Below are 26,307 nucleotides of genomic sequence, written 5' to 3'. Positions count from 1 at the left end.
TTATATTATGCGAGCCTCTGGCGAGCATAATATTATTTTATTCAACGAGTGTAATAAATTCAGTGATGAACTTACACGAATTTAATATTCTATTTATCACATACCCAAAATAAAGACAGTTTAAAGTGAAATAAGAGTCATTTTTCATTGACGCGCCTATAGTATAACGCTAACATTTAGCGCGTCTTTACACTATGTTTGTATAACGCTAATGACGTCACGTCAAAATATATGCACGGCCGTGCAATACGGAGTCGCAAAATCGGCACGGGTGTGTGATAAATGTATAAATGATATTTAACAAGACAAATGAGAAGATTAACAAGACAAATGAGAAGAAAAAAAAAACCCATTTTTGTCGGAATTATATACTTGACTTGTTTGATGATAATAATTGAAATTGTTGAAAGCATTGTATAAAAAGGCTGAAATTCCTAAAACAATTTCAAAGGGAAAAAATCATTAATAAATTGTGAACTTATTTCATTCATTAATACAATTATACACGGTAAACCTCTCTGTTTATGTGTATTATCTAATCAATATACCTTCTCGTTATTATCAAAATAAGTCGACACTTGCTTCTTCTCTCGGGTGAGAGTGGTTTCGTCGAACTACCGGTTATAATGGGCACGCCAATTATCGTGGTTTATCACACATTTTCATGCAATTAAAGACAAGATATTGAAAATTTAAACCTATTACTATTATTTTGTTTAGTATAATAGTAATATTTACAAAAAAGCATTACACAATACAAAAGCACAACATCATACAAATATATACACGTATATAAGTTACCTGCACTGTAAACACGGCATAACGTGCGGTGAAAACGTGTACTGGAATATAGCGAAGCCATTGACAGTCCTACAGACGGCGCTCCATCGTCCAGCTTCTGGACCAAAATATGCGCAATTTAGATAACAAGTTTGATAAGAAAGTGAGTATCCATACATTACAAGTAACTTTAGATAAAAACATCGAATTTATTGCTTCATCTACTATTGTTTTTATCAATGTTTTAACGTTACAAATAAATTATTTGTTGGATCTAGATGAAATGGCTACAGTTGTAGACCTCTACATGAATTTTGACATTTTTTGGTGCATGAATCATTATCTTATCATTTCTAACAAACATTTGCGTATAAAACATATGAAGTAATTGAATAAAATTGAAAATAATCCATGTTTTTGTCAGTAACAACTTAACATGTCCATGTGGGGGTGGTCTCAAAATGCATCTTTGTAGAGTGGGTGGACCAATGCTCGGCGTATACCAATGCTCGGCGTAAAATAGTACTTCTGTGCGAATATCTAAAAATATTTAACAGAATACCCAATTTAGGGTCAACCGGTTCTTTTTTTACCATTAATTTCGCGATTTTTATCCTGGGCGGGTTTCACTTCCGCCGAAGTCACGTTGACCCGCGGTTTTTATAGCAGAGACGGCTTGAAATAAATTCCGTACCCGATCTCGGAGTTGGTCCCTTGTTTTACATTACAATATCTGCCATTTAAACAAGGTAAAAAATTTTTTAAGGTTTTTTTTAATTAATTTAAGGAAGAGAAAATCAAATTTTTAATGTAATTTTCATTGTTTTCTTTAAAAATTTCAAAACAGTTGAAATTTTTAAACAAACAGCATGGGAATTTTATACGGGACCCCCTCCATCTACCAGTGCATTATTAACATAGTATACCCTGTTCCTTTTGTACTTCAGCAGTTAGATAGGTCCATTAGAAATGTGAATTTGTGACTTTTATTTTGTTTTAAAACAAATTTATTTCTTAAAAAGATAAACCCAAGCGAATAAAACTATTTTACAAAAATTCACATAAAAAAAACTAAAAATATTCTAAACCGGGCACCTTTTTATCCTGCTTTATTATCGTGGTGTCCAAATTCAGAATTATAAATCATGATTTAAATCCTATTGCAACTTGTTCATTTGTTTGATTCAGAAATGCCACGACAACCCAGAAAAATACATGATAGTGGTCAGATGGCAAAAGCTGTGGCCGCACAAGTAAAGGGGGATATCTGTGTACAAGGCATCCCACTTGTAATGGAATTCCCCCTCAATCCACACTGAAGGAAACCATACCCCAGAGGGCGTTTACCAGAGGGTTAGATACTTCTTTTGGGGACGTAACCAATAATAACCCATCAGAGGAGGAAGCAAAACTTTGTTTCCTAATATATGTTTAAACATGTCTGAAAAGAGGATTTTCCTCTGTCAAAGAAAATGGTTTTCGAAAAAACCTCACAAGAGAAGTAAATTTATGGCCTCAGGTTTCGAAAATACTGTTATAACACCGCCAGAAAAGGACCTTCAAACAAAATGGATTGAGGAAATTCTTTTCAAAAGCGACACCCAGAACTTTCGATTAGAAATTTGCTCACAGCCCTTGAATAGAGCCTAGAGGCTTCTATCCAATGAAACAGTAAACCAGTACTTGAATTGTTAGATAATACCCTGAAACGTTTGTCTCTCTATGATGATCCCACGCGTATTTTCAATTGTGATGAAACGGGTTTAGTGGTAGTTTTTTCAAGTTCTGATAAGTCTGTTGTAGCCAAGAAAGGTGTAAGACAAGCTTTTAAAGTACAGCTGTCCTTGTCTGGTCAAATGTCACTGTAAATTTTGCAGTATCAGCTTCTGGCCAGACACTGCCACCATTAATCATTTTTTCTAAAAATCTGCCCAGGGCCTCCTTCTCTGATGGGTTACCTGATAACTGGTTGTTTGAGACCACAGATTCTGGTTTCATTAACACAGATCTCTTTTGCCTGTGGTTTGAGCAAATATTTCTCCAGTTCTGTGGAAAAGACGACCTTGTTTGCTAATCATGGACAACCACTTATCCCATGTGTCAGGTAGGGTAGTAAAACCTAGCTATGGAGAATGGTATTGATCTCCTGTATTTCCCTTCCCATTCATCCCACTTACTGCAACCTTTTAGATGTGGGGTATTTTCATGTTTGAAAGCAAAGGTAAGTGAAAATTTTGTCAGGCCTTTAGGGTTATGCTGTCACTAGATCTCTGCCTCGGCATTTGTTTCCAAAGGTTTTGCACCAACCAGGCTATGAACAGGATTACGCCCTGCAACTGTTGCTGCTTCTTTTTCTGCCACAGGAAATAATACCCCCATATAACAAGTCTTCTGTTAAGGGCTTTGGCAGGTCCGTAAAGAAAATAAAAAATGTTTCAGTCCACATCTAGCACTACTGATGTGTCAAAAGATGCACCAGTTTTCAGGCCATGTTCCAAATATGCTTGTTTAAAATCGGATGGTGCCCCGAAAGTCTTGCTAAAGTTTTTCTAGAACCACCAGCACTAGAGCCTTCCAAAAAACGCAGAACCACATATGATAAGGCAAGGTTGTTGAATCTAAAACATACAAAAAAGTCTGAAGGTCATTTTAAAGAAAGTTAAATCTGCTGAAAGCCAGTTAAAATCCACCCCTTTATCTCCCTTGCCCGAGTGTGTCTCTGGTACAAGCAGTGGTGGCTGATCCTATGTCCGACGATGGTGTCTGTGAAAATTTGTATGAACCAGCAGACAGTTGTACTGGGTTGGATGTGATAGGTGTGATACCTGGTATCACTATGAATGCCTTCCTTCCCCTCTGAACAGACAGACGTAGATATTAGTCTTGTTGTGAAACTTTGTGGCTATGTAATACCTGTCGAAAAATAGAGGAATAGATATGATAAAAGATTTACACAGTCTGACATGATTCTGATAAGACTTTGATACTGATTGTTTTATTTGGAAAGGAAAAATACATTTTATATCTTAATGAACTGTTGGTTACATTGATATTATATGTTCAAACTTAGTTATATGTGTAATGTCCGTGTTATGTTTCGAAAAAAGGTTGAAAAGAAAACAATATTTGAAAGTTTATGAGACATGCATACAGGGGTTGTAAAATGCGCAAAAACTAAAGTAAAAATAAATTTATTGACTTAATTGCTTGTTACAATTTATTAAATTTGTTATCTTCATCACGTTGGAAAATATATATTTCGAAAATCAAACCTGGACCACTTTGTACAGTACGCCGAGCTTTGGTACAATTTCACTTAAACCGCACCTGTTTATCCGGGCTATATTTAGCTCCCGCCAAATACGTCATTATGTGATCAGCGAAATGTAAACAATGGTTATTGGAAACAATATCATCGGTCTTGAAAATGAACATATAACATTAAGGTAAGTTGACGCCAATTATATTTTTTAATCTAAAATATTGTAATTTTACGCCGCAGCATTGGTCCACCCACTCTAGAATTTTTCACAGACGCTTGGAGGTCAGATCCTGCCCCCCCCCCCCCCCCACGTGATACGCCCCTGTAAACACTCTATCAAAACTATTTTTAATATTTAAACACGAATTGTACATCTGTTACAACGATAAAAATGTTTTCAAACAATTTTAACGTATATGAAAAAAATACCGTATACCATCAAGTCTCAATAAAGTAAAGATTGCAGACTCCAAAATGTAAACACGATCACCCTTGTATAATAAAACCTTTATAAATCATTATTAAATGAACCTTACCGTGACTTTTCCGGTGTAAATCAATAGAAAATAGAATTATCTCCTAGATGCAATCAGAATAAACATTTATACATCTCATTGTAATATGAAAATCAACATTTAATTAAAACCGAAAGTAAATTTTGCGTTCTGTCCAACCAATACGAGACCTGAGCCCGGCTCTGCGTGGAGCGCTTGTCAAGCCGGTATCCAAACGGTGTACATGCTTTCGACTAGATATCTACTCGAGCATTATATCCTCATGTCCCGCGTATTAGCTGTCTGCAAACGCTCGTTTAAAAGACATTTATTTGTAATAAAACTATTACCAAGATGCACAGTGTGTTGTTTCCCAAGTTTTATTTTAATTCTATATAATGCACAATTTAAATATTTGAATTTGGACATGAGGATATAATGCTCGAGTAGATATCTAGTCGAAAGTATGTACACCGTTTGGATACCGGCTTGACAAGCGCTCCACGCAGAGCCGGGCTCAGGTCTCGTATTGGTTGGACAGAACGCAAAATTTACTTTCGGTTTTAATTAAATGTTGATTTTCATATTACAATGAGATGTATAAATGTTTATTCTGATTGCATCTAGGAGATAATTCTATTTTCTATTGATTTACACCGGAAAAGTCACGGTAAGGTTCATTTAATAATGATTTATAAAGGTTTTATTATACAAGGGTGATCGTGTTTACATTTTGGAGTCTGCAATCTTTACTTTATTGAGACTTGATGGTATACGGTATTTTTTTCATATACGTTAAAATTGTTTGAAAACCATTTTTATCGTTGTAACAGATGTACAATTCGTGTTTAAATATTAAAATAGTTTTGGTAGAGTGTTTACAGGGGCGTATCAAGTGGGGGGGGCAGGGCAGGATCTGACCCCCAAGCGTCTGTGGAATTTTTGGGGATAATCCTCATTAATCGAGCCCTTATTTTCAAAGATTTTAGAATTCGTTTTTTAATATTTTTATTTTGTAACTTGCAATTGGGAATTTCTCCCTATGAATTAGGAAAATAATATACTATTTTCAATTGGGGAATATAACCGAATATCGGCTATAAAATAAGCCAAAAAAAATAAAAATCCCTAGATCTATCGTGGACTAACCAGTTCTCAAACCTCTAAGCATTCAAGTGGTCTTATAATGTGAATAAAAATATATCTTTATAAAAATTCTTTACATATGTACACTTTAATCTTTATGTAACATTTCTGTAAAATTTGACTGAAATTCAACTATTAAAAAAGCTCTATTTCCATCTTGAAAAAGCACAACCCTCTGTTTTAAAACTTACATGGCCTCTTAAAATAAAGAACCTAATCTCAAACCCCTTCAAGTATCTCTAAAATTCTACTGTTTAGTTTAGTCAACGAAGTGATTGTTATATGACTATCACATGACAATGAAGTACCCTACACAATGTAGTTACCTGCTTTAAGATATTTTTGTCTATAATATTCATTTTCACAAATAGTTAATGGTGTTATATGGGACTTACAAAGGTAATAGCGATTTGTATGAAATTATGCTAAGTAATAAAATATGTTATGTAAATATTTGCTCTTATGCACTGTTTTCATTTGACATCAGCAGACATGTCTGTCAGAAACAAAGCTTTAATGCACACAAGTTCAGGACATCATAGTCACTTCTAGTAAAAAAATAACAGCACATGAATGAAAGGTTTGAGAATAGGTTGGGTGTGAGATTAGGTACTTATACGATACATCTAGTGACCTACTCTACATGAAAAAGCTATCAGTTTCTAACTAAATTAAATGCAAAAAATACAAAGAAAGAGTTAAAATTGTATGTATTACAACTATGAATTATCTTCTCAGAACTGATACAAACAATAAAAATCCACTGACACTTGGGGTGACCGTGTGGAGATCAAAACGCCTTTAAAATCCAAATAAAATGTTTATTTGTCAATCTCACCACATGTACAGATCATATAATTATATCATAAAAATTTGATATAAAGCATTTTAAATTTTTGTTATATTTCAATGTCTGTAATAATACACAAGATAAAAATGTTCGCCTGAAAAAATCAGCACACCTACCATCAAAATTACAATGTTTTTTATTCCATTTCCAGTATTCACATTTCACATTTTTATTTTTATAAAAGTTTTATAGGAAAACACATTTGAAAGGCCTTATTGTGTGAAACTACAAAGCCAAGAGCTTAGATATTTCATAATTTGGCATGTAGATTCTACAAAAGTTATAATTTTATTAATCATAACCCGAAGGTCAAAATTGGCCTGCCCCGGGATTCACTTGCTTAATGTATACTAAGGTATGGGAAAACACGTGTTATCTTTTTGTAGATTACTACTATGCCTCTATATCTGGCATGTAACATTGCATTACTTAAATTTTATAAAGACATACAAATTTACATTGTTTAGGAGCTTGATATACATGCATTATCAAATTTCTTCAGTTTACAGAGAAATGGATACAAAATTATACCATGCAGTGATTAAAGATGATGCTATCTTACTGAAAATGCTTTTACGTAATGGTGGAAATCCTGATGTTTGGTTAGAAGATGTCTCAGCCTGCAGTGGAAAATATCTCTTACACACTTGCTGTGAGAAGGGAAGATACAAATGTGCAAAGGTATTTACCTTTTACATGTTATTATTCATAAATGGACGTGTCCAGTTAAGGGTTTTTATTTTTGGAACAATCTACACATATATCAAGGTGAAATTTTGAAGTTAGTAGTCTACTAACAGTATAGAGCTTGGTCAGACTGTACAGATTGCCTGACTCTATGCTAGTGGCATTACAGTGATTTTTTTTCCTGTATTTTACAGCCGAATAAAGGCTGTTTCCCATAGCCCAAAATAGGTATATTTTCCCCTAAAAGTGCTAATATTTTCCCCCCAAAATGCCGTATGCACATTCTTCACCAGAACCAAGACTTAACAGCAGCTTAAGAACACAAAAAGCTGTCCCTATATATAGCCTCTGCTATGTACCATGCATGTAGAATTGAATTGAAATTGAAAATTTTATAGAAAGTGTGGGTAAATTCCATAATTAAACTTCCCCCTTTTCTGATTTATCGCGCTTTATTTTCCCCTTCAGAAAGCCACAGGTCATTTTGAAAATTGAAAAAAAGTTTGAATTATTCCAATAAGTTCCCTTAAAAGTTTGTTAGGATGATTTGAATGGTATTCTATTGATTCGAATGGTATTCTATTGATTCCAAAAAGGTATTTTTTAACAGAGAAATTTTAGTAAAGTTTGATTTTTGTAATATGTATTACATGTATTACTTTTTTTGTTGATTGAAAGTTTAATAATTATAATTTATATTCATTATCTCATTATGAAAGATTTCATTGGTATGATTTTTTATTGGAGACTTCTTACTAACTTTGTATTGCTGTTTGTTTACAGAAGAATGCATTTAATAGAATAACATATATTTGTTTTACAGTGAACACACATAAAAAAGCATTTATCTTAAAGTTGTTATAAACATAAAGACAATAATTGAAAGAACAGTAGTTCTGTACACACAGTATATTTTGTATAATAACCAATATGGAAGAACTTGTTTATCATGCAATCTGTGAGGACCGGCCTGCTCGACTGGAATGCTTTCTACGGCAAGGTGGTGACCCGAACATGTGGATCGAGGACTCGGCCAGAATATCTGCAAAATCTTTCTTACATGTTTGCTGTGAGAAAGGCAGAATTAGATGTGTCAAGGTACATTTAGTTTTATATGATATGTCTTAAATTTCTAGTATTTTACTATGTTCAAACACAGATCTGTGCTTTTTTATGTGTGTATGAAATATTTATATTCTTCCAGTGTTTTTTCTCACTTAATTGGAAAGTGGCCGTAGCCTTTTGATTTTGGGAAAAATTTCACTAATTTTGCTTGTTTGGGAAGTAAAAAAGCTGGTTTAAGTTCAGATTTTTGAGAAAATTGTAAGATTCTAAGGAAAATTTTGATTGTGAAGAAGCCTTTAATAATGTACTATGTCAGTCTCTCTTTATGTAAGTTGAAAAATCACTGTCTTTTGTAAAACTAATTGTGTTAGATTAGTTGTAACAGCATTCTTATTGCATACTAACAGATGTTTTAAGCTTCATGTTTTAAAACAGTACAAAAGTAAGGAATAGTTTCAAAAACAATTCATGCCTGATGTAGAAGGGTATAAAATATAAGATATCTTTCTGTGATCATTAATTGTTTTCATTTTGCCATAAAATACGGAGGGGAAAAATCATCAAGGGAAAGCGAAACTCTCACTTTTTTTAAAAAAGCTTCTAAAATCATATATTCTGTATGAGACAGAAATGTAGGAGATGACACTTGTCAATGAATGTCAATGACATTGTTATAAAAATGAATGTGTCTGTAAAAAGAACAAATAAGCACCATAATTATCTTTCTGTAACATCCAATTGATGTGCCATTTAATTAAATTATATCTGTTCAGTCTTCTGGATTAAAAAATTAAGGCTAAAAATTTTAAGGGATTAGAGGATGCTTATGATATGATTGATTAAGATTTTATTCTTTCAGTGTTTCTAATGATTTAAAATATTTTAGCAGGTTTTGTATGCATGGAATAGAGGATATGGAAATCGAAGACTGTCAAATTGGTTGAAACTAATGCATGTACTGTATAAACAGACTGACATACATTGAAGTCATTTTCATCATTAACACTTACAGGGAACCTGCATGGTGTGGTACGTGTTTTCGTATGTTCCTGGAATTCATTTTATTTCATGAGCATCAAATTCTGTGGATTTGTCAAAAAGGACATTTTTGTGGGATTTTTATGTACGTGGCTTGTCTGCTTTTGAAAAAGAAAGTGAAATGCAAATTATGTATAAAAAATACTTTCGCAGAATGCAAAATAATTTACTTTTATTGGATCTTAAGTTCATGGATTGACTTATCCATGACGAAATGATGTGTTTCACTACAAATAGTGATTATGAGCTTACCTGAGCTGGCTTAGGGTGAGCTTCTAAGATCATTTAATGTCCATCGTTCGTGTTAACACTCTAATGATCATATTTTTGCCCCATTTGTCATCAAACTTTGTCAGGATGTTTGTCCAATTGATTGCTCAAACTAGTTTGAACATGAGTCATCTTGGATTAAATTTAAGGCGGTGGAGTCAAAAATATAAAATCTTTGTTAACACTCTTCAGTCTAAATATGCTGGAGAATATTAAGAAATGTTGTTTAGATGATTTCATGGTCAAATTGGAATAATGGTCATCTGGGATCAAAAATGACAATACATGTAGATTTGAATGACAATGATTCTACTCAGGTGCCCATTTGTGCCTGAAATAAAATACAGAAGGGCACCTGTGATCTTTATTACCAGTAAAGCTGGAAAGTAATCATATTATCTATACTGTGATGGTTTGACAATAACCCGTACCTCCCCCCCTTCAAAAAAATAAAAAATTCATAAAATATATTAAACTTATCCAGATAGATTACTTTAAATGTATGTGCATGAGTGATAACAAAATCATGTTATTAATATTTTCTTTTTTTGGTGTTGACAATTCTGATTGTTAACCAGGTTAATTTGTGGCTTTAAATTATGACCAGTATTTACAATATATGAGCTACCACTTTCTGTGCAGGTTCTTTAATGTTTGCAAATATTATTGTTCACCTACAATTCCAGCATGTGGAGCCTAAAATGTGCAATTAATTAAAAAGCATTGAATGTGTAACTGTTGTACTATGTTAATGAATGTACTGTATTATATTACAGGTTCTGTTAGATTATGGTGCCCAGGCAGATATCATGGGATCATGGGGACAGACCCCGCTGATGTTATGTATGCTCATTGAGTACTTTGATATAGCTGAACTGCTTATTAACAGTAACAAGAGTGTGATAGACCAACAAGACTCAAGTGGAAATACCCCACTCCATTATGCCATAGGTAAAATGTTTTGTTAATTATTGTCAATATTTTTGTGCATACTGTGTGCACTTCTATTTCACTAGACCATATGACCAGACAAATATATTTTTTCTTGTGTACAAAATGATTATGTTGTATTAAAAATATGATATCAAAAAAATGTTATGTTGATGTAATATGTAAATGTCAAATTGGTCGAGTCAGTACCCAAATGATTTGTCATAAAATTTTTTTAGAATTTTTTCACAGATTTTTAGAATATCAAGTTCAGATCACGGAGTAAGTGATATATAACAGCCATTGATGGAAAACGTTGTATTGATATATATATATAGGGCCAAATATTGATAATATATCAAATAAGATAACTTAAGCAAATAGAAACCATTTCAATATGTGTTGTAACCTATCATCATGGTGCTACAAATGTTTGTTTTAGTTGTCACAAATGCAATGTTATATACCATGACTAAAAGAGAGTATATAGTCTTGTCATGAAGACTCAGTGACCTCTGAAAATTAGGTCTCAATTTAAAGCTAGCCAAGAAACAATGAGGGATGAGACCCTTCTTTTCAGATAAAAGAGAGAGATATTTGCACAAGACTTAGATGAATGATCTTTAAAATTTAGATGTATCAATATTCTTTATAGTCCATATTGAATTAAGTGTTAAATATTCACGATATATCATGTCATGATATTGAACAACAGCCCCAGTGTATAATTTTATGTCTGAAATGTGTGTCCCAAACACACTTGATTGAATTTGAAATTGTTTTCGCAACCACAGCTTTGAAATTGTTTTCGCAACCACAGCCGTTTGAATTTGAAATTGTTTTTAAGCTTCCATTCTGTAGTGACTCCTGTCATAATAAATAGTGATGTTTTAATTATTTTCTGCGTTAACTTTTCCTAGTATTTACATAATTATATTTTTGCATTGAATTATTTCTCTACAAAGCTTTTTATTTTTTTTTCAAAATAATTGTTTTATCTAAAAAAAGGGGCCATCATGTCATTTTCAAAATATTATCTCAAATGTACTAATTAAGGTACCTATGCACCTGCTCTGTATTATATATCATCATTAACAAAGTCAAAATCTAAAACAGATATAAGAAATATTCAATAATATTTCACCAGGGCATCTATGAAATGTAAATAGTACTTTTAATAAGTACATCCTAACAATGAAGCATCATTGTACTGTATCGTCAATACGTATTGTGTATCGTTGGTCTGTATCGCAATACGTATCGTATCGGAAATTTCTGATCAATACCCAGCCCTAGTGACTTGTGGTCAACTTGGCCTGGTACATTTACTTACCATTGTTAAATATTCATAATTAATATATCAATTGTATATACATATAAATCCTGGTATATGTCACATAAATAAATTGTTACTTTCTGTACATTTATAGTGCCTTGTATGATAAATTGCAGGAAATGACAGTGTTGAAGGTGTAAAGTTATTGTTAAAGTATAAACCAGACGTGAGCATTTTTAACATATTTGGTATCACACCAATCATGAAGATATGCTCTATGAAAGAGTCTCAACACATGGACGAGATTGTTGAACTGCTCGTGGATGCTGGCGCTCAGATTGATGAAAAAGATTTCAAGTCCAAGAAAACATCCCTTCAGGTAGGCTAACTGTGATATATTTTTACCCTTTTTATCTTTTTTGGACTGCCTACCATGCCTTTTAAGTTGGGGTAATCATAATTAGAAATTAGAAAAAATTAACAAAACATGAATGCTTACTAAAGAAGGAAATAAATTTATTTTGATAATTTCAGAGAGCAGCAATATCAGCAAATGTTCCTACAGTTCAGTTTCTGCTGAACTGTGGGGCGGATCCAAACACTGTTGACAACAGTGGGCGAACACCTTTAAGTAATATTATCTGGGAACATATCCGAACCCACCCGGGGAAACGTGAGATTGACCCAGATGTGATGACAATAATGCATATGTTAGTTATTGCTGGATCAAGTCTTGATGGAACTAGGTAAGTTATGGGATATTCTTGCATATCAGACACATGTTTCGACTGTTTAGTATGGTAGAAGAAAAACAAATCTTAGAGTATTAAGAACTATGAGTTTGAAAATACGTAAAGACTATATATTAGTGAAAATTAAGTTAATGAAAAGGTTTACTGCAAATATTTTTAGAATTAGAAATTATGAATATGTTAAAAAAAATACAATTATATCATATTCTTGAAGAAAACTTATGGTTTTTAACAGTCATCAGTATTTTTATTTTCTCACAATCAATCGTGAAATTCATGATAACACTCATGCGCATAAAAACGATTTCTTTACAATGTAAACATAGCCTGGTCATGGAAAAAGAACTAATGTACTATGGTGACCTAGCAGCTATGTTTGAAATACTGAACAAATATATGCGATTCTCGCTTTTTGATTACCATTCTTTAATGTCAATTAAAAATATACTCTTAAATTTCTTAATTTTGTTATGATCATAGAGAATTTTCGTTTACATTTATTTAGTTATAAAATTCTCAATCTTGTTTACGACATAACATTGTTATATCTTCATAGATATTTTTACGAGAGTATTGTTTATAAAATAGTATTGAGATTACATATATCAGTAAAATGCATGATTTATAAATTTGTACTGTATACATTAGTCAATCTTATATTGTACACACGTTTATTTAGGATACACATGTATAACAGATGTAATCTGTATAACTGTAGTTGTAAATGTAATAAACTATTGTTGATATTTCATACGTTAGACGGGGTAATTTCCATAAACTGACGTTGAGTTATTTCCATATACTGGCATTGAGATTAAATAGGACAGTCAAGTGTTATCTCCATAAACTGTCGTTGAGATCACATATGGTAATCAGAGGTTATTTTCATAAACTGGTGTTGAGATCATATTTTTTAATCTGGGGTTATTTTCATAAACTGGCGTCGGTATTACATATGTTAATCAGAGGTTATTTTCATATAATTGAGCTAAGATCATATATGTTAATCAGAAGCAATTTTCATAAACTGATACACATGTTAGTCAGGTGTTCTTTTCATAAAATGGTGTCGAAATTGCATAGGCCAGTCAGGGTCTATTTTTATAAAACGTCAGTCAGGCGCTGTTTTCATGAACTGTTGTCGATATTAAATATTTTAGTCAGATATGATTTATATATATTTGTTGATATTATATATGTTAATTAGGTGTTATTTTACAAGTTAAAGTTAATACTGATTATGTCAGTCAAAAATTTGTTTTTAAATTTATACAAAAAAAAAGTCGGAGTTGAAAAGATTACATTTTACTCTCTCTGCAATTCAATGGTATTTTTAGTAAGTTTATGTTGAAATTAAACGTGTCGATCACATGTTTTTTTTTTCCATAACTTTCTGTTTGAATAGTCTTATTTTTGTTATCGTTAAATATCATTACAATCTAAATTCATTTCCATGTAAAGATCAAACGAAATACATTTATACTTGTATCATTAATACATTAGGATCTCGATTAGTATACCAGATTTTGGTCCGAATGATATGCTATTATTATAGAGCTGTATTAAAGAATTTTGTTGAGGGCATAATATCTCTACACTTTAAAACCTACTTTGTACAAAGTTGCGCTTATCAAGGTGTATCGAGAATATCTGCGTTAGTCAAATGTAATTCTTATACTTCTTTACTTTTCGTTTTTCGTAGTTAAAGGATATTTTTACATTCCAGATACGTTCTTTTTTACAGTTATTAAATGCACTTGCAATTTTTTTTCAAGCAATAATATTCTTCTGTAAGAACTAATTCCATATGAGTAATTATATTCAATTCTTATCACTTAATTGTCAAGGAATTAGACAGTTTGAAAAACGGGCAAGATTAAAACAATATATTCTGTCACAAAAATGCCAGATTCTTCTATTATCAGAAACGCATATAACGGTAGACATTGAAAACTTAATTAAAAAGAATTTAATGAATGGCAAATATTCACTCATTTGGCTCAAGTAACAGTAGAGGATGCTCTATCTTTATTAATAATCTATACATTTGATATTATTGACACTCTTAAAGATACGTATGGGCGCTATTTACTTCTAAATATAACCCTAGACAACAATGTTTACACTATTCTTAACATTTATGCCCATAATGAATTATCAAAAAGAAACATTTTTTTCCACGATTTGTCGAAAATATTAAATGAAAATGCTCAGGGATATATAATTGTCCGCGGAGACATGAACAACATATTACAATCATCCGATAGATTTAATGTAAACAACAATATAAAAATTAATCCCGGGAAAGGTTTTGCAAATTTTTATTAAATCTAATAATCTGATAGATGTTTGGAAACTTTTTAATGATAACAAAACACAGTTTACCTGGCGAAGGAAAAATGGTACAGAAAAAAGTAGAATAGACTTCTGGTTAGTTGAAGAAAATGCAGTTCCGTTAGTAGTAAAATCCAATATAAGACCTGCTTGTATTAAATACACAGATCATCAAGCAATATTTTAAAATTACAACAACCATCAAAACGCGGAAATGGTTACTGGAAGATGAACATTTCCTACCTTAAAGAGAGTGATTATAAATTATTGATAGAAGATACAATAAAACAATGCGGAGCTTGCTTACAGAAACACAGTATCAAAAACAGACTTTTGGGAATTCATGATGTAAATTAGAAATTAAAAATGCTTCGATTACATATTCAAAACGGCGAGCAAAAGAAAGAAAAGAATATATTATAGAACTTTGAAACTAAACTTAAAATATTACAAAACAATAGTATATTAGAATCCGAGCAAATTGAAAAAATTAGAAAAAGAAATCCAAGAACTATATGAAACAAAGGCGAAAGGCGCACAAATAAGATCTCGAATAAAATTTTATTGAAAATGGAGAAAAAACACGAAATTTTTTTTGAATCTGGAAAACAGTCGAGACAAACGCGGAAAACGATTAACTCATCTTAAAAAAAATGGAATGTACTTTCAGATGAAAACGAAATTTTAAAAGAAACAGTAAATTATTACAGAACACTTTTACACTTCTAGTAAAATTCCAAACAGATCATATAAAAACATACCTTAACACTATTCAGTATGAAAACAAATTAATCCGATGATGAAGCGAGTAAGTGCGAAGGCTATTTAAATTTGAATGAAATAAAAACTGCTGTTAATGGACTTAAGCCAAATAAATCACCAGGAATTGATGGCATTCCTGCAGAATTCTATCAAGAATTTTTTCTATTGTGTAGGTTCACATCTCACAGAGTGTCTAAATGAATGTTTTGATAAAAAACTATTATCTCATTCACAAAAAATTAGTTGTCTATGCTTTAGTTTATAAAAAGGGGACCCATTATTATTAGAAAACTATCGACCAATCTCTTTATTATGTGTTGATGTAAAAATTGCAACTCGTGCTCTTGCAATAGATTGCAAACTGTAATTCATAAAATAGTAAGCTTAGACCAACAAGGTTATATTAAAAAAAGATTTATCGGATTTAACATACGTTTAATACAAAACATAATAGATTATTCAGAAAAAACTTCAAATAGATGGTTCGATAATGTTTCTAGATTTTCGTAAGGCCTTTGATACTCTAGAAGGGAATTTTTTAATTAATGTACTTAAACAATTTGGTTTTAAATCGAACTTTTATAAACTGGTCGAAACATTTTATAATGATATTAAATCATGTATTTTTTAACAATGGACATAAATCAGAGATATTTAACTTAAATCGAGGTATTAAACAGGGATGTCCATTAATCTGCTCTTTTATTTAATATTAGCTGCTGAAATTATGGCCATTGAAATAAGAAACTCAAACAGTATAGAAGGGATAAAAATCGAAATAATGATAAACAAATTTAAAATAGCACAGCTTGCTGATGACACTACTCTTTTTCCTGAAATCTGAACAAGACATTCTGAATGCAATAAATCTGGTAGAGCGCTTTGGCAAATACTCGGGTTACAACTCAATAGCAAAAAAAAACTGAAGCAATGTGGATAGGAAGAAGTAAATCACGAAACTGATAAAGTAGGAAATATAACATGGCCGAATAAACCAATTAAAGCACTAGGAGTCTATTTTGGCATACAATACGAGAGTGTTCTAAACTCAATTGGCAGTCAAAACTAACTGGATGTCAGAGTCTAATAAAAAACTGGTTAAAACGTAAGTTAACGATGTATGGAAAAGTTCAAATTATAAAATCGTTATTGATACCAAAAATTTACTTATTTGTTTCAATTCTTTAGTTGTGCCAGAAAAGTATCGTGAAAGAAATCAATAACAATGATATTCAAATTTTTATGGGACAATAAACAAGAAAAAGTAAAACGTGCAACTGTTTAATAGGCAATAAATTACAAGGAGGAATAGATATGCTAGACTTAGACTCATATATAACTTCTTTAAAACTTAAATGGGTAAAAGGCTTTAACTGATGAATCAAGAAGCAAAACTGGAAATTAATTCCGAAACGCCTACTGAAAGATTTTTGGTGACATTTTTTAATATTTATTGTAATACAGACACTATTAAAAGTCTCAATTGTAGTAATGTGACTGAATTTTATCAAGAACTTATTAAAATAATGGATAAAACTCAGCGAATTTACATAAGGAAATCAAAATTTGAACATTTTGAACAAATAAGAAAACAAATAATCTGGGGCATAGATTTTTAAAATTAAAAAACCAATGTTTGTTTTTTAAAACATGGATTAAATCGAAAACAAATCTTGCATTTAAAACCCCCCCATCTTGAATTTGAACCCCCCCCCACCCCCCTTGTAAGACAAGTCTCTTGCTATAGATAAAGACCTCATTCCTGTGCCCCTTTTATGAATGAATTGCTCGCTTAGAATGACTTGATTTTGTCAATATTAATTTTGAAGTTATAAAAGTTTGTGCTGAAGTGCTTTATCAAATATCTCATTCAACACCGTGCTGGACCTGTAGTCAAATATTTTATACCATTTATAACCTTTAACATATTTCCCTTCCTCCTGCACTCAAATTTCCTCCACCCGATGGGCACAGTGACACTCTACCCTTATGAATCACTAGTGGGATAATAAGATTAAAAATAAAATGAATTCTTGACAATTTGCTCACAATTTGCTTACAAGTAGCATAAATTTACAATGTATCTTGTATGTATACACAGAATATGTTAAGGTTCATAATATTATTTTCATTTTTAGCTCACCTGTCACAAAGTGACAGGGTGAGCTTTTGTGATCGCTTTTCGTCCGGCGTCCGTCCGTCCGTCGTCCGTCCGTCCGTAAACTTTTACTTTAAATGACATCTCCTCATAAACCACTAAGCCAATTTCATCCAAACTTCACAGGAATGTTCCTTTGGTGGTCACCTTTAAAAATTGTTCAAAGAATTTAATTCCATGCAGAACTCTGGTTGCCATGGCAACCGAAAGAAAAAACTTTAAATATCTTCTTTTAAAAAACCATAAGAGCTAGAGCTTATATTTTTGGCATGAAACATCTTCTAGTGAGTGTCTACCAAGTTTGTTCAAATAAAAGCCCTGGGGTCAAAATTGGCCCCGCCCCGGGGGATCATTGATTTTCCCTATATGCATATAGTAAAAAAACTTAAAAAAAATCTTCTTTTAAAGAACCCAAAGAGCTAGAGCTAAGATATTTAGCATGAAACATGTTCTAAATGGGTTTCTACCAAGTTTGTTCAAATAAAAGCCCTGGGGTCAAAATTGGCCCCGCCCCGGGGGGTCATTGATTTTCCCTATATGCATATAGTAAAAAGTTAAAAAATCTTCTTTTAAAGAACTCAAAGAGCTATGGCTAAGATATTGAGCATCAAACATGTTCTAATAGGTGTCTACCAAGTTTGTTCAAATAAAAGCCCTGGGGTCAAAATTGGCCCCGGCCCCAGGGGGTCATTGATTTTCCCTATATGCATATAGTAAAAACTTAAAAAATCCGCTTTTAAAGAACCAAAAGAGTAAGAGCTAAGATATTTAGCATGAAACATGTTCTAATGGGTGTCTACCAAGTTTGTTCAAATAAAAGCCCTGGGGTCAAAATTGGCCCCGCCCCGGGGGGTCATTGATTTTCCCTATATGCATATAGTAAAAAGTTAAAAAATTTTCTTTTAAAGAACTCAAAGAGCTATGGCTAAGATATTGAGCATCAAACATGTTCTAAATAGGTGTCTACCAAGTTTGTTCAAATAAAAGCCCTAGGGTCAAAATTGGCCCGCCCCAGGGGGGTCATTGATTTTCCCTATATGCATATAGTAAAAATTTAAAAAATCTTCTTTTAAAGAACAAAAGAGTTAGAGCTAAGATATTTAGCATGAAACATGATCTAATAAGTGTCTACCAAGTTTGTTCAAATAAAAGCCCTGGGGTCAAAATTGGGCCCCGCCCCGGGGGTCATTGATTTTCCCTATATGCATATAGTAAAAACTTAAAAAATCTTCTTTTAAAGAACTCAAAGAGCTATGGCTAAGATATTTAGCATCAAACATGTTCTAATAGGTGTCTACCAAGTTTGTTCAAATAAAAGCCCTGGGGTCAAAATTGGCACCGCCCCAGGGGTCATTGATTTTCCTTATATGTGTATAGCAAAAACTTAAAAAATCTTTTTTGAAAAACCCAAATAGCTAGAGTTAAGATATTAAGCAATGAAACATCTTTTAGAGAGTGTCTACAAAGTTTGTTCAAATAAAAGACCTGGGGTCAAAATTGGCCCCGTCCCGGGGGTCATTGATTTTCTTTATATGTGTATAGCAAAAGACTTAAAATCTTCTTTGAAAAAACCCGAATAGCTAGAGTTTAGATATTAAGCATGAAAATCTTCTAGTAAGTGTCTACAAAGTTTTGTTCAAATAAAAGCCCTGGGGTCAAAAACTGGCCCGGCCCCAGGGGTGTCATTGTTTTTAACTATATGTGTATAGTAAAAAACTTTAAAAAAAAAATCTTCTTTAAAAAGCCCAATTAGCTAGAGCTTAGATGTTTAGCAAAAAACATCTTCTTATGGGTGTCTACCAAGTTTGTGCAAATAAAAGCCCTTGGGTTAAATTGGCCCTGCAACGTTGGGGGGGGGGCTATATACAGGTGAGCGACCTCAGGGCCATCATGGCCCTCTTGTTGTATATTTTGCTTTGGATTCAGCGAGATTAGTTACAAGTATTTCTTTACACACATTTTAAAAATTTTGTAATCTGACAAATAAAAAATGTGTTACTGTCATTATCTATGTCTTCCAAATGTGGCCTTACAGCTGAGCTACTTTAGAATTTAGGACGTATATTAAACATGTTTCGTTTGTTATAAAACACTCCTTTATTTTACAGATATGAGAATTCCAGTCCTCTGATATTGGCCATTAATTTCAAGTGTACATCTCTGGTGAACTACTTGTTGGTACATGGAGCTAGAGTTGAGGGAGATTGTGAGTTATATATCAGATATAGATTGTTATATAAACACAGGGCTTTTTCACAGGTTGGGGAAGCAGCCCTGCCCTTAATTTTGCGGAAAACCCTGCCCTTAATTTTGGGGAAAACTTACAAGTTATATTTGCAAAAGAGGAAGAAAAAACATGATGCAAATTCAATTTTTTGGAAAACTGCATAATTTTAAAGAATTTTTCTTTAGGAAAGCAGCCTTATATAGTAATATATACCCATGCTAAAGAAGAAAAAAAAACTTGAAATATAACACTATTCTAGGTAGTGCTGAATTGATAAAGAAGTTGTTCTAGTTGAATAAAATACACAAGTCTTTTATATACACATGGTGACTACTGGTTGGTTATCTTGCAAAACAGGTTAGGTGGACAGACCACAAAGATGACTAAATTTGTGTAGAAATTGCAATAAAAACCAGACAAACTATTTGATTTAAATGAAATATTGTTAAATGAATTTACTGGAGCCATGTACAATTTATATAAGTGATATACATTTTTGTAAAAATCATAATTGTACGATGGATATGAATGTTTCAATTATGCAGTGTTATTATGTTTCTATTTTAAAGCTGCATGCCTCAAGATGAACCACTATATTTCAAGAAAATGAAACTTTAGAAAAGTTTAATAAGATTATAAGAAAAGTAAAAAAGATTTTCAAGTTTTGAGTAATAATTTACATGTTATGTGCAATTAATGACTAATATTGCAGTGTTTACTTTATAATCTTTAATGCATGCATGTATATTTCAGTTTTTGGAGGCATATCACCCTTACTTCATGTGATTAAAAAGAAGGATATAGACTCTTTGAAAGTGATGCTGAACTGGTCTTGTGACCTATACAGAAAGGCACGGGTATTTAAATTTAACCACTACGATATGGAATATGACTCTTTCGAGCTTGCCATCCACGAGGGATGTCCAGAGATGGCACTACTACTTGTACAAGCCGGCTATAATGTTTCTAAAATCAGATATTTAAGTGATTATTCTGCGGAACTTCCAAACTGTTTGAAAGACAGGCCGGACATCTTGGAACAGTTACGACAATTTGTACAAGAACCAAGATCGTTATTTGATTCGGCGGTGTTGTGCATTCGGCACACGTTGGACAGTAACATTATCCATAAAGCAGATGAATTACCCCTTCCAAAACTTCTTATTGAGGATATTAAGCTGAGATCTGTACTGGACTGAAATAATTGGGGGATTTCTTGAAAATGCCTGCTTTGTTTCAAGCTGTATAAATTCTGTTGTTGCATAAAAAAGGTAATATGCTTAGCATAATACAGAGGAGAGTTGTTAAAACAGTGGATTTATTGTCATGAAAGTCAGTGTCCTTTTGGAGATGAGATTATATGTGGGATTTGTGCCTTGTTAGTATTATTGTGAGATGATTCGGGTCTTTGTTACTTCTTCTCTATATGTTCAATATAGGGAAATTCTGTGTCATTAAGTTGTGCTTGCTTTCTGTGATGCGTGTTTATAAAAAAAATTATTGTCAAACAATATAGAGACAAAAAGCGTCTAATTAAAACCTTTGTCTAAAAAGTTATCCCCCCTTTAGTTAAGACTTCATAATTGATAAAGCCCAGACACAGCATTTAACTTTGTTTTTAAAATTTACTGTTAATTCTAAAAATGTAATTAAAAAGGAATTTTTTTTAATTATTTTTTATAAAAAATTCAAATTACGGGGCATTTTAAATTAAACTAAATTTTTATAAAATTTTTAAAACTTTTAAGTGCAAGTTTATTTTAAGAAAAAAGGGAGATAAGAAAACCCTTTATTTGGTTTTTTTTCACATGTTTTAAAATTTTGGAAAAAAATAAATTTTTTTAAAAAGAGGGGGAAAATTTATGTAAAATTAATTTTTCAAAAACTGCTTTTTTTAAAGAATTTTCTGAAAGGAGCAACCCTTTAAACCCCACTGAGGGCTAGGGGAAAAAAATACATGTAAGTCCGAGTTGTACTAAGTCCCATAAGACTTTACAACTATGCAGGTGGGCCTATATACTGAAGGTTTAGACAGGTCAATATGTAGCTAATATTTAAGCAGATTGAGAAATTGTATGATGATACCATTTTAATGTACTGATGTATCTCTAAAAATGATATAGCATTAACGTAGAAGGCCCTACATCAGAAATTTTAGTAATAATTTTACAAAGGTAAAGAAGGAAAATTTCAACTAGCATAGAATATTGTCATGATTGAAAGAAAATGTTTGAAACAAATTGATGGAATAAAATTTGGTAGTCAGCACCCTACATTTTGAGGTATCTGGACTTGAAAATGAGAGGGGGGGGTGCTCTTCTGGGTCAGTTTCAATGGTAGATAACTCAAACTGAAAGAAAATTACTAACATTTTCAATTGGAGGCCTTCTACCTAAAAAAACAGAATTATATAAAAATTATCGAACAAGTCATCAGGCAAGTTCACAATACAATGTAAGTTTTGCAGTACTAAATGCAGTGAATTTTTGCTTACTGATGCCAAACAAATAAAAATAACTGACAAATATACATTTTTGTATTCCAAGAGCTGTTTTTTTTTGTTGTTGTTTTTGTTCATTTGAAGTTTTGGTCATTTTATTTACCAAGTGTTGTATATTAATTTCCTATGTCTTTTATTTGTTTATATCTGTAATTTGCTGCTCATTTTGATTTTTTCAGCAAGTTTTGTTAGTAGCTTTTTACTTAACACGGATTGTTCATGAAAGAGCAATGAAATTATCTTATTAAGTATTGTTTGATTTAAACCACAAAAGAAATGTTCATTTGAATGTTGATATGTATAATCTGACCATTCTATTCATTTGACAGTATGAACAATTGTGATTGTTCTTTGATTGTATACCTGTACAAGTAAAAAAAAAAATTTTATGCTTTCATTTCTTTTAATAATATATATTTATAAATGTATTTTGAAATGAAACTTTGTTTAGACACACGATCAAGACCAAGTACTTTCGTTAGATTTTTCAAAGCTACATGCCCCCAGAAGAGCCAAAATATTTCAATAATATCATCTCTGAGAAAAATTTATTAAGATATGAGGAAATGATGTAAAAACGTTCAAGATTTAAGTAATAATTTACATGTTCTTTGCAATAAATGATTGATTTTTCAATATTTATAACCATATTTCTACTGCGTTACTAACACAGTAAAGGCTTTTTTTCGAACAGATTAACTAACTTCATTTTGGTAATTTACTTGGGTTTTGAGTGCTGTTTTAAATGTGTGAATTGCTCTTATCGGTTGCTACACAATATTTTACCTTTAAATACATTTTCAAAATTTTCACAAAAATAAGCATGATACTGGAGGCTTGCTGCTTTTAAGTTACTCACCTGTTGAATTGTTAGGTAAGGTGTAGTTTGTGTGGAATAATTGGCTATTATTACTTTATCATAAGATGTTTAAAAATGTGTTGCTACCAACATAAAAACCAGACAATTTATAAGTCTAAAATAAGATAGTCTATACATTTCACTTGAATAAGACATAAAAATTTAAAAAAACACACTTTGAGCTAACACATAATTCCTAAAATATGAAAGCATGTCTTGGAAATTTGTGAAAAATATTTATTAGCTCCGATAAGTTGTTTAGTAACAAATGTATGATTTGTATATTTTTAAAGAAATAGTTCATTTCACATCATATGGCGAAAATGTTTTAAGTCAACCAGCATGATAGGGGGAAGATTGTTTGTATGAAATCCAAGGGTTTGCTGGCCCGATCTTCAGCCAAGACAAAATTTCTCCATAATTGATAGGCAAATAGTCTCTAATGGTCACTTGTCTATCACTGTTGTTTTAGTGTTTCAGACATCATGTGGTATTTGTAGGTGGTCATTTGCTGAGAAAGTGGTAATTACTGGTCAGTTTTCCTGGAAAAGCCAGTTAGGTAGACTAACTGCTGAGATATGGCAGAATGTGTTAAAATCTTGGTAAAAACAAGTTTGTTTTGTTTTGTTGTTGTTGATGTTGTTGCTCATATTCACTACTGAAATTATTGCCCTCTTTTATCATTTCACAGTGTTGCTGCTAAAGTATATATCTGGATTTGTGTCAGTTTGATTTCGTTTTACATTTAATACTCTGTACATTTTTTGCTCTTCTATTTTATTATTTGATTTCTACTTTAATCTATATGTAATAAAATGTACATTTTTGTGCCCTTTTATCTTGTTGAAATTTATCATATACATGTATGAGAAAAATATATTTCTTCCTGTTGTGCAATACAAAGATTTTCTGCATTAAATTTGAGAAATTGATTTTGTATTTGTTCTATCAAATCCATGAGTATGTCATAATGTCAACCTTGAAGTAGAGATGCTGGTTATATGATATTGTTCCATGTATGTGTGACCGCCTCCGTGGTCGAGGGGTTAGAGTCGATGACTTCTAATCAAGTCACCTCTCTGGCGTGCAGATGTACAAATGTATTGATGGACAATTTAGAAGGACTTTATCAAAATGTTTACAATCATGAGAACGAGTCTTACCAGCATAATCAAGGACAACATACGCAAAGTCAAGGTCACCAGTGATGATGAAATGTCCTGATTTTTTACAAAGCATATCGTTTACATGCATGGATGGATTATTACAAATGTTCATGACCATGCTTTTAAAGCAGCATGCAATTTGATGAAATTTTGAAAATGTATTTCAAAGTAAGATATTGTGAAATGAAAAAAAAAAGTATTCACACATTGCAAACGACACTTACAATCCATGTAAATTACCAAAATGAGATCAAAATATTATATGTAAACATAGTCCTTATTATAGTATTTATACTGCAAAATCAGTCATTTATCGCACATAAGTAAATATTTTTATTTTACTTTAATATTTTTATTTTCCTTAGAATCTAATAAAATTTTCTCAAGTTCGATTTCAATATATTTTTACTCATCTGAAGGCATGCTGTTTTAAAGAAATATACAGACTTTAGGATATTGGAACCAAATAGGACAGATTTGTGTTAGTAAGAAATATGATGCTTTAAAATTAAGAGATTTTGTTTAATTTAGTTATTTAATTTAATAAGTATGACTTTGGTAGATATATTTCCTTTTGAAAACGCAACCATTCATCTGACCTGAGTAGAATTTGGACATGCGAGACACGACATAATCTAATCAAAACTCGAGCTTTGATTGACCCCGGGAAGACGTTTATGTCTTCCCAGAATGACCTTAAGATTTCAAAGACTCGGTTGCAGTTTCGATGGTCACACCTGGTAACTGTCAAATTCTTTAGTCATGCAATGTATATGAGACAATGTAGCCCTGCAGGTACAACAATGCGATACACATCAAGGACAAATTACATACCCGCTCCCTGGGGGTCACCGACTATATAGATGCTGTAAACTGATACACAGAATATTTTGTGCTAGTTGTTGTCGCGCGTGCTTATTATTTGAGAGGCCCCCATTGTACAGGATCAATACATCACCGAATAGAGTTGACTACATGTATTTGAAAAAAAAAACATATGCCGATGACTTTAAGCACGGATGTAATTAAGACCCGTGCTGTAAGCGAATTCCATTTTTGACATTGCTAAAGCTTAAGTCGCTTTACGTTACTTTAATTTAACTTTAAGCAGCACGATTCCAGAAGATAACAGAAAATCTACCGGGTTAATTATATTTCAAAATGTCTCTCCAAATACATAAAGTAGCTGTAGTTGAAGAGAAAAACGTTTTTTCTTTCTTTCTTTTTTATTCTTCGAAAATAGACTGTCCAATTTTCCGCCTTTTTTTTTCTTGTCGTGTACCACGGTTTTTATCCGGGTAATTTCTAAAACCACGTGGTGCTAGAGGACAATTTTGGGATCAGTGAACCGTGATGCACGGGATCCAGGAACGTATCAAAATAGAGAGAAAGAAGTTAAGTTCTTTGAGTTTGAAATTTATCGTATTTTTTTGTACTAGTATTCAGTAAGTACATGATGTCATCATATATGTAATGACCAAAGCATTATATTATGTAAAGAAGAACGAGTTTGTCAACATAATTTCATGAATTGAGATCAGTTAAAATGAATTTATGCTTTAAGCATAACTAAACTTTACTTGAAATTATAATTCCTTTCAAAATCTGGAGGTAAGTCGCTTTAAAACTACTTTATAATAATGATACGAACGGTTAAGATACAATGAAACAAAATTGGCTTGTAATGTTGCAAAATAATTTGACTTAAATTTCTCAATGAATGTAAGAAGAAAAATTGAGACAATTTTGTT

General features: G+C 32.0%; 1 protein-coding gene across 5 annotated transcripts; it reads left to right on the top strand.

Moving 5' to 3' along the window:
* The first annotated feature begins 813 nt into the window (after window positions 1-813).
* On the top strand, window positions 814-21,634 carry LOC132739705 (ankyrin-1-like). 5 transcript variants are annotated; one of them, XM_060727475.1, is made up of 7 exons: window positions 814-943; window positions 7,035-7,213; window positions 10,369-10,543; window positions 11,975-12,177; window positions 12,333-12,544; window positions 19,913-20,010; window positions 20,785-21,634. In XM_060727475.1, exons 2-7 carry the CDS (start codon window positions 7,046-7,048, stop codon window positions 21,228-21,230), a joined length of 1,302 nt encoding a protein of 433 aa, XP_060583458.1. In that variant the 5' UTR covers window positions 814-943; window positions 7,035-7,045; the 3' UTR covers window positions 21,231-21,634. The 5 variants fall into 5 exon arrangements, with proteins under 5 accessions (XP_060583458.1, XP_060583457.1, XP_060583459.1 ...); XM_060727474.1 differs by lacking the exon at window positions 814-943 and adding an exon at window positions 8,157-8,317 and having other exon boundaries at window positions 7,069-7,213; XM_060727476.1 differs by lacking the exon at window positions 814-943 and adding an exon at window positions 8,043-8,317 and having other exon boundaries at window positions 7,073-7,213.
* The last annotated feature ends 4,673 nt before the right edge of the window (window positions 21,635-26,307 follow it).

The sequence above is a fragment of the Ruditapes philippinarum genome, unplaced genomic scaffold, assembly GCF_026571515.1.
Source record: "Ruditapes philippinarum isolate M1 unplaced genomic scaffold, ASM2657151v2 ctg4618_1_1_1_1, whole genome shotgun sequence".
Lineage (NCBI taxonomy): Eukaryota > Metazoa > Mollusca > Bivalvia > Venerida > Veneridae > Ruditapes > Ruditapes philippinarum.
Note: the sequence above shows the minus strand (reverse complement) of the source record. Positions and strands in the feature narration are given on the sequence as shown.

What these genes read in the sequence shown, in the direction of transcription:
- LOC132739705 (XM_060727474.1), top strand. An exon ending in CCCACTCCATTATGCCATAG is followed by an intron (nt 10,544 to 11,974) that starts GTAAAATGTTTT and finishes GATAAATTGCAG; the next exon opens with GAAATGACAGTGTTGAAGGT. An exon ending in CCAAGAAAACATCCCTTCAG is followed by an intron (nt 12,178 to 12,332) that starts GTAGGCTAACTG and finishes TGATAATTTCAG; the next exon opens with AGAGCAGCAATATCAGCAAA.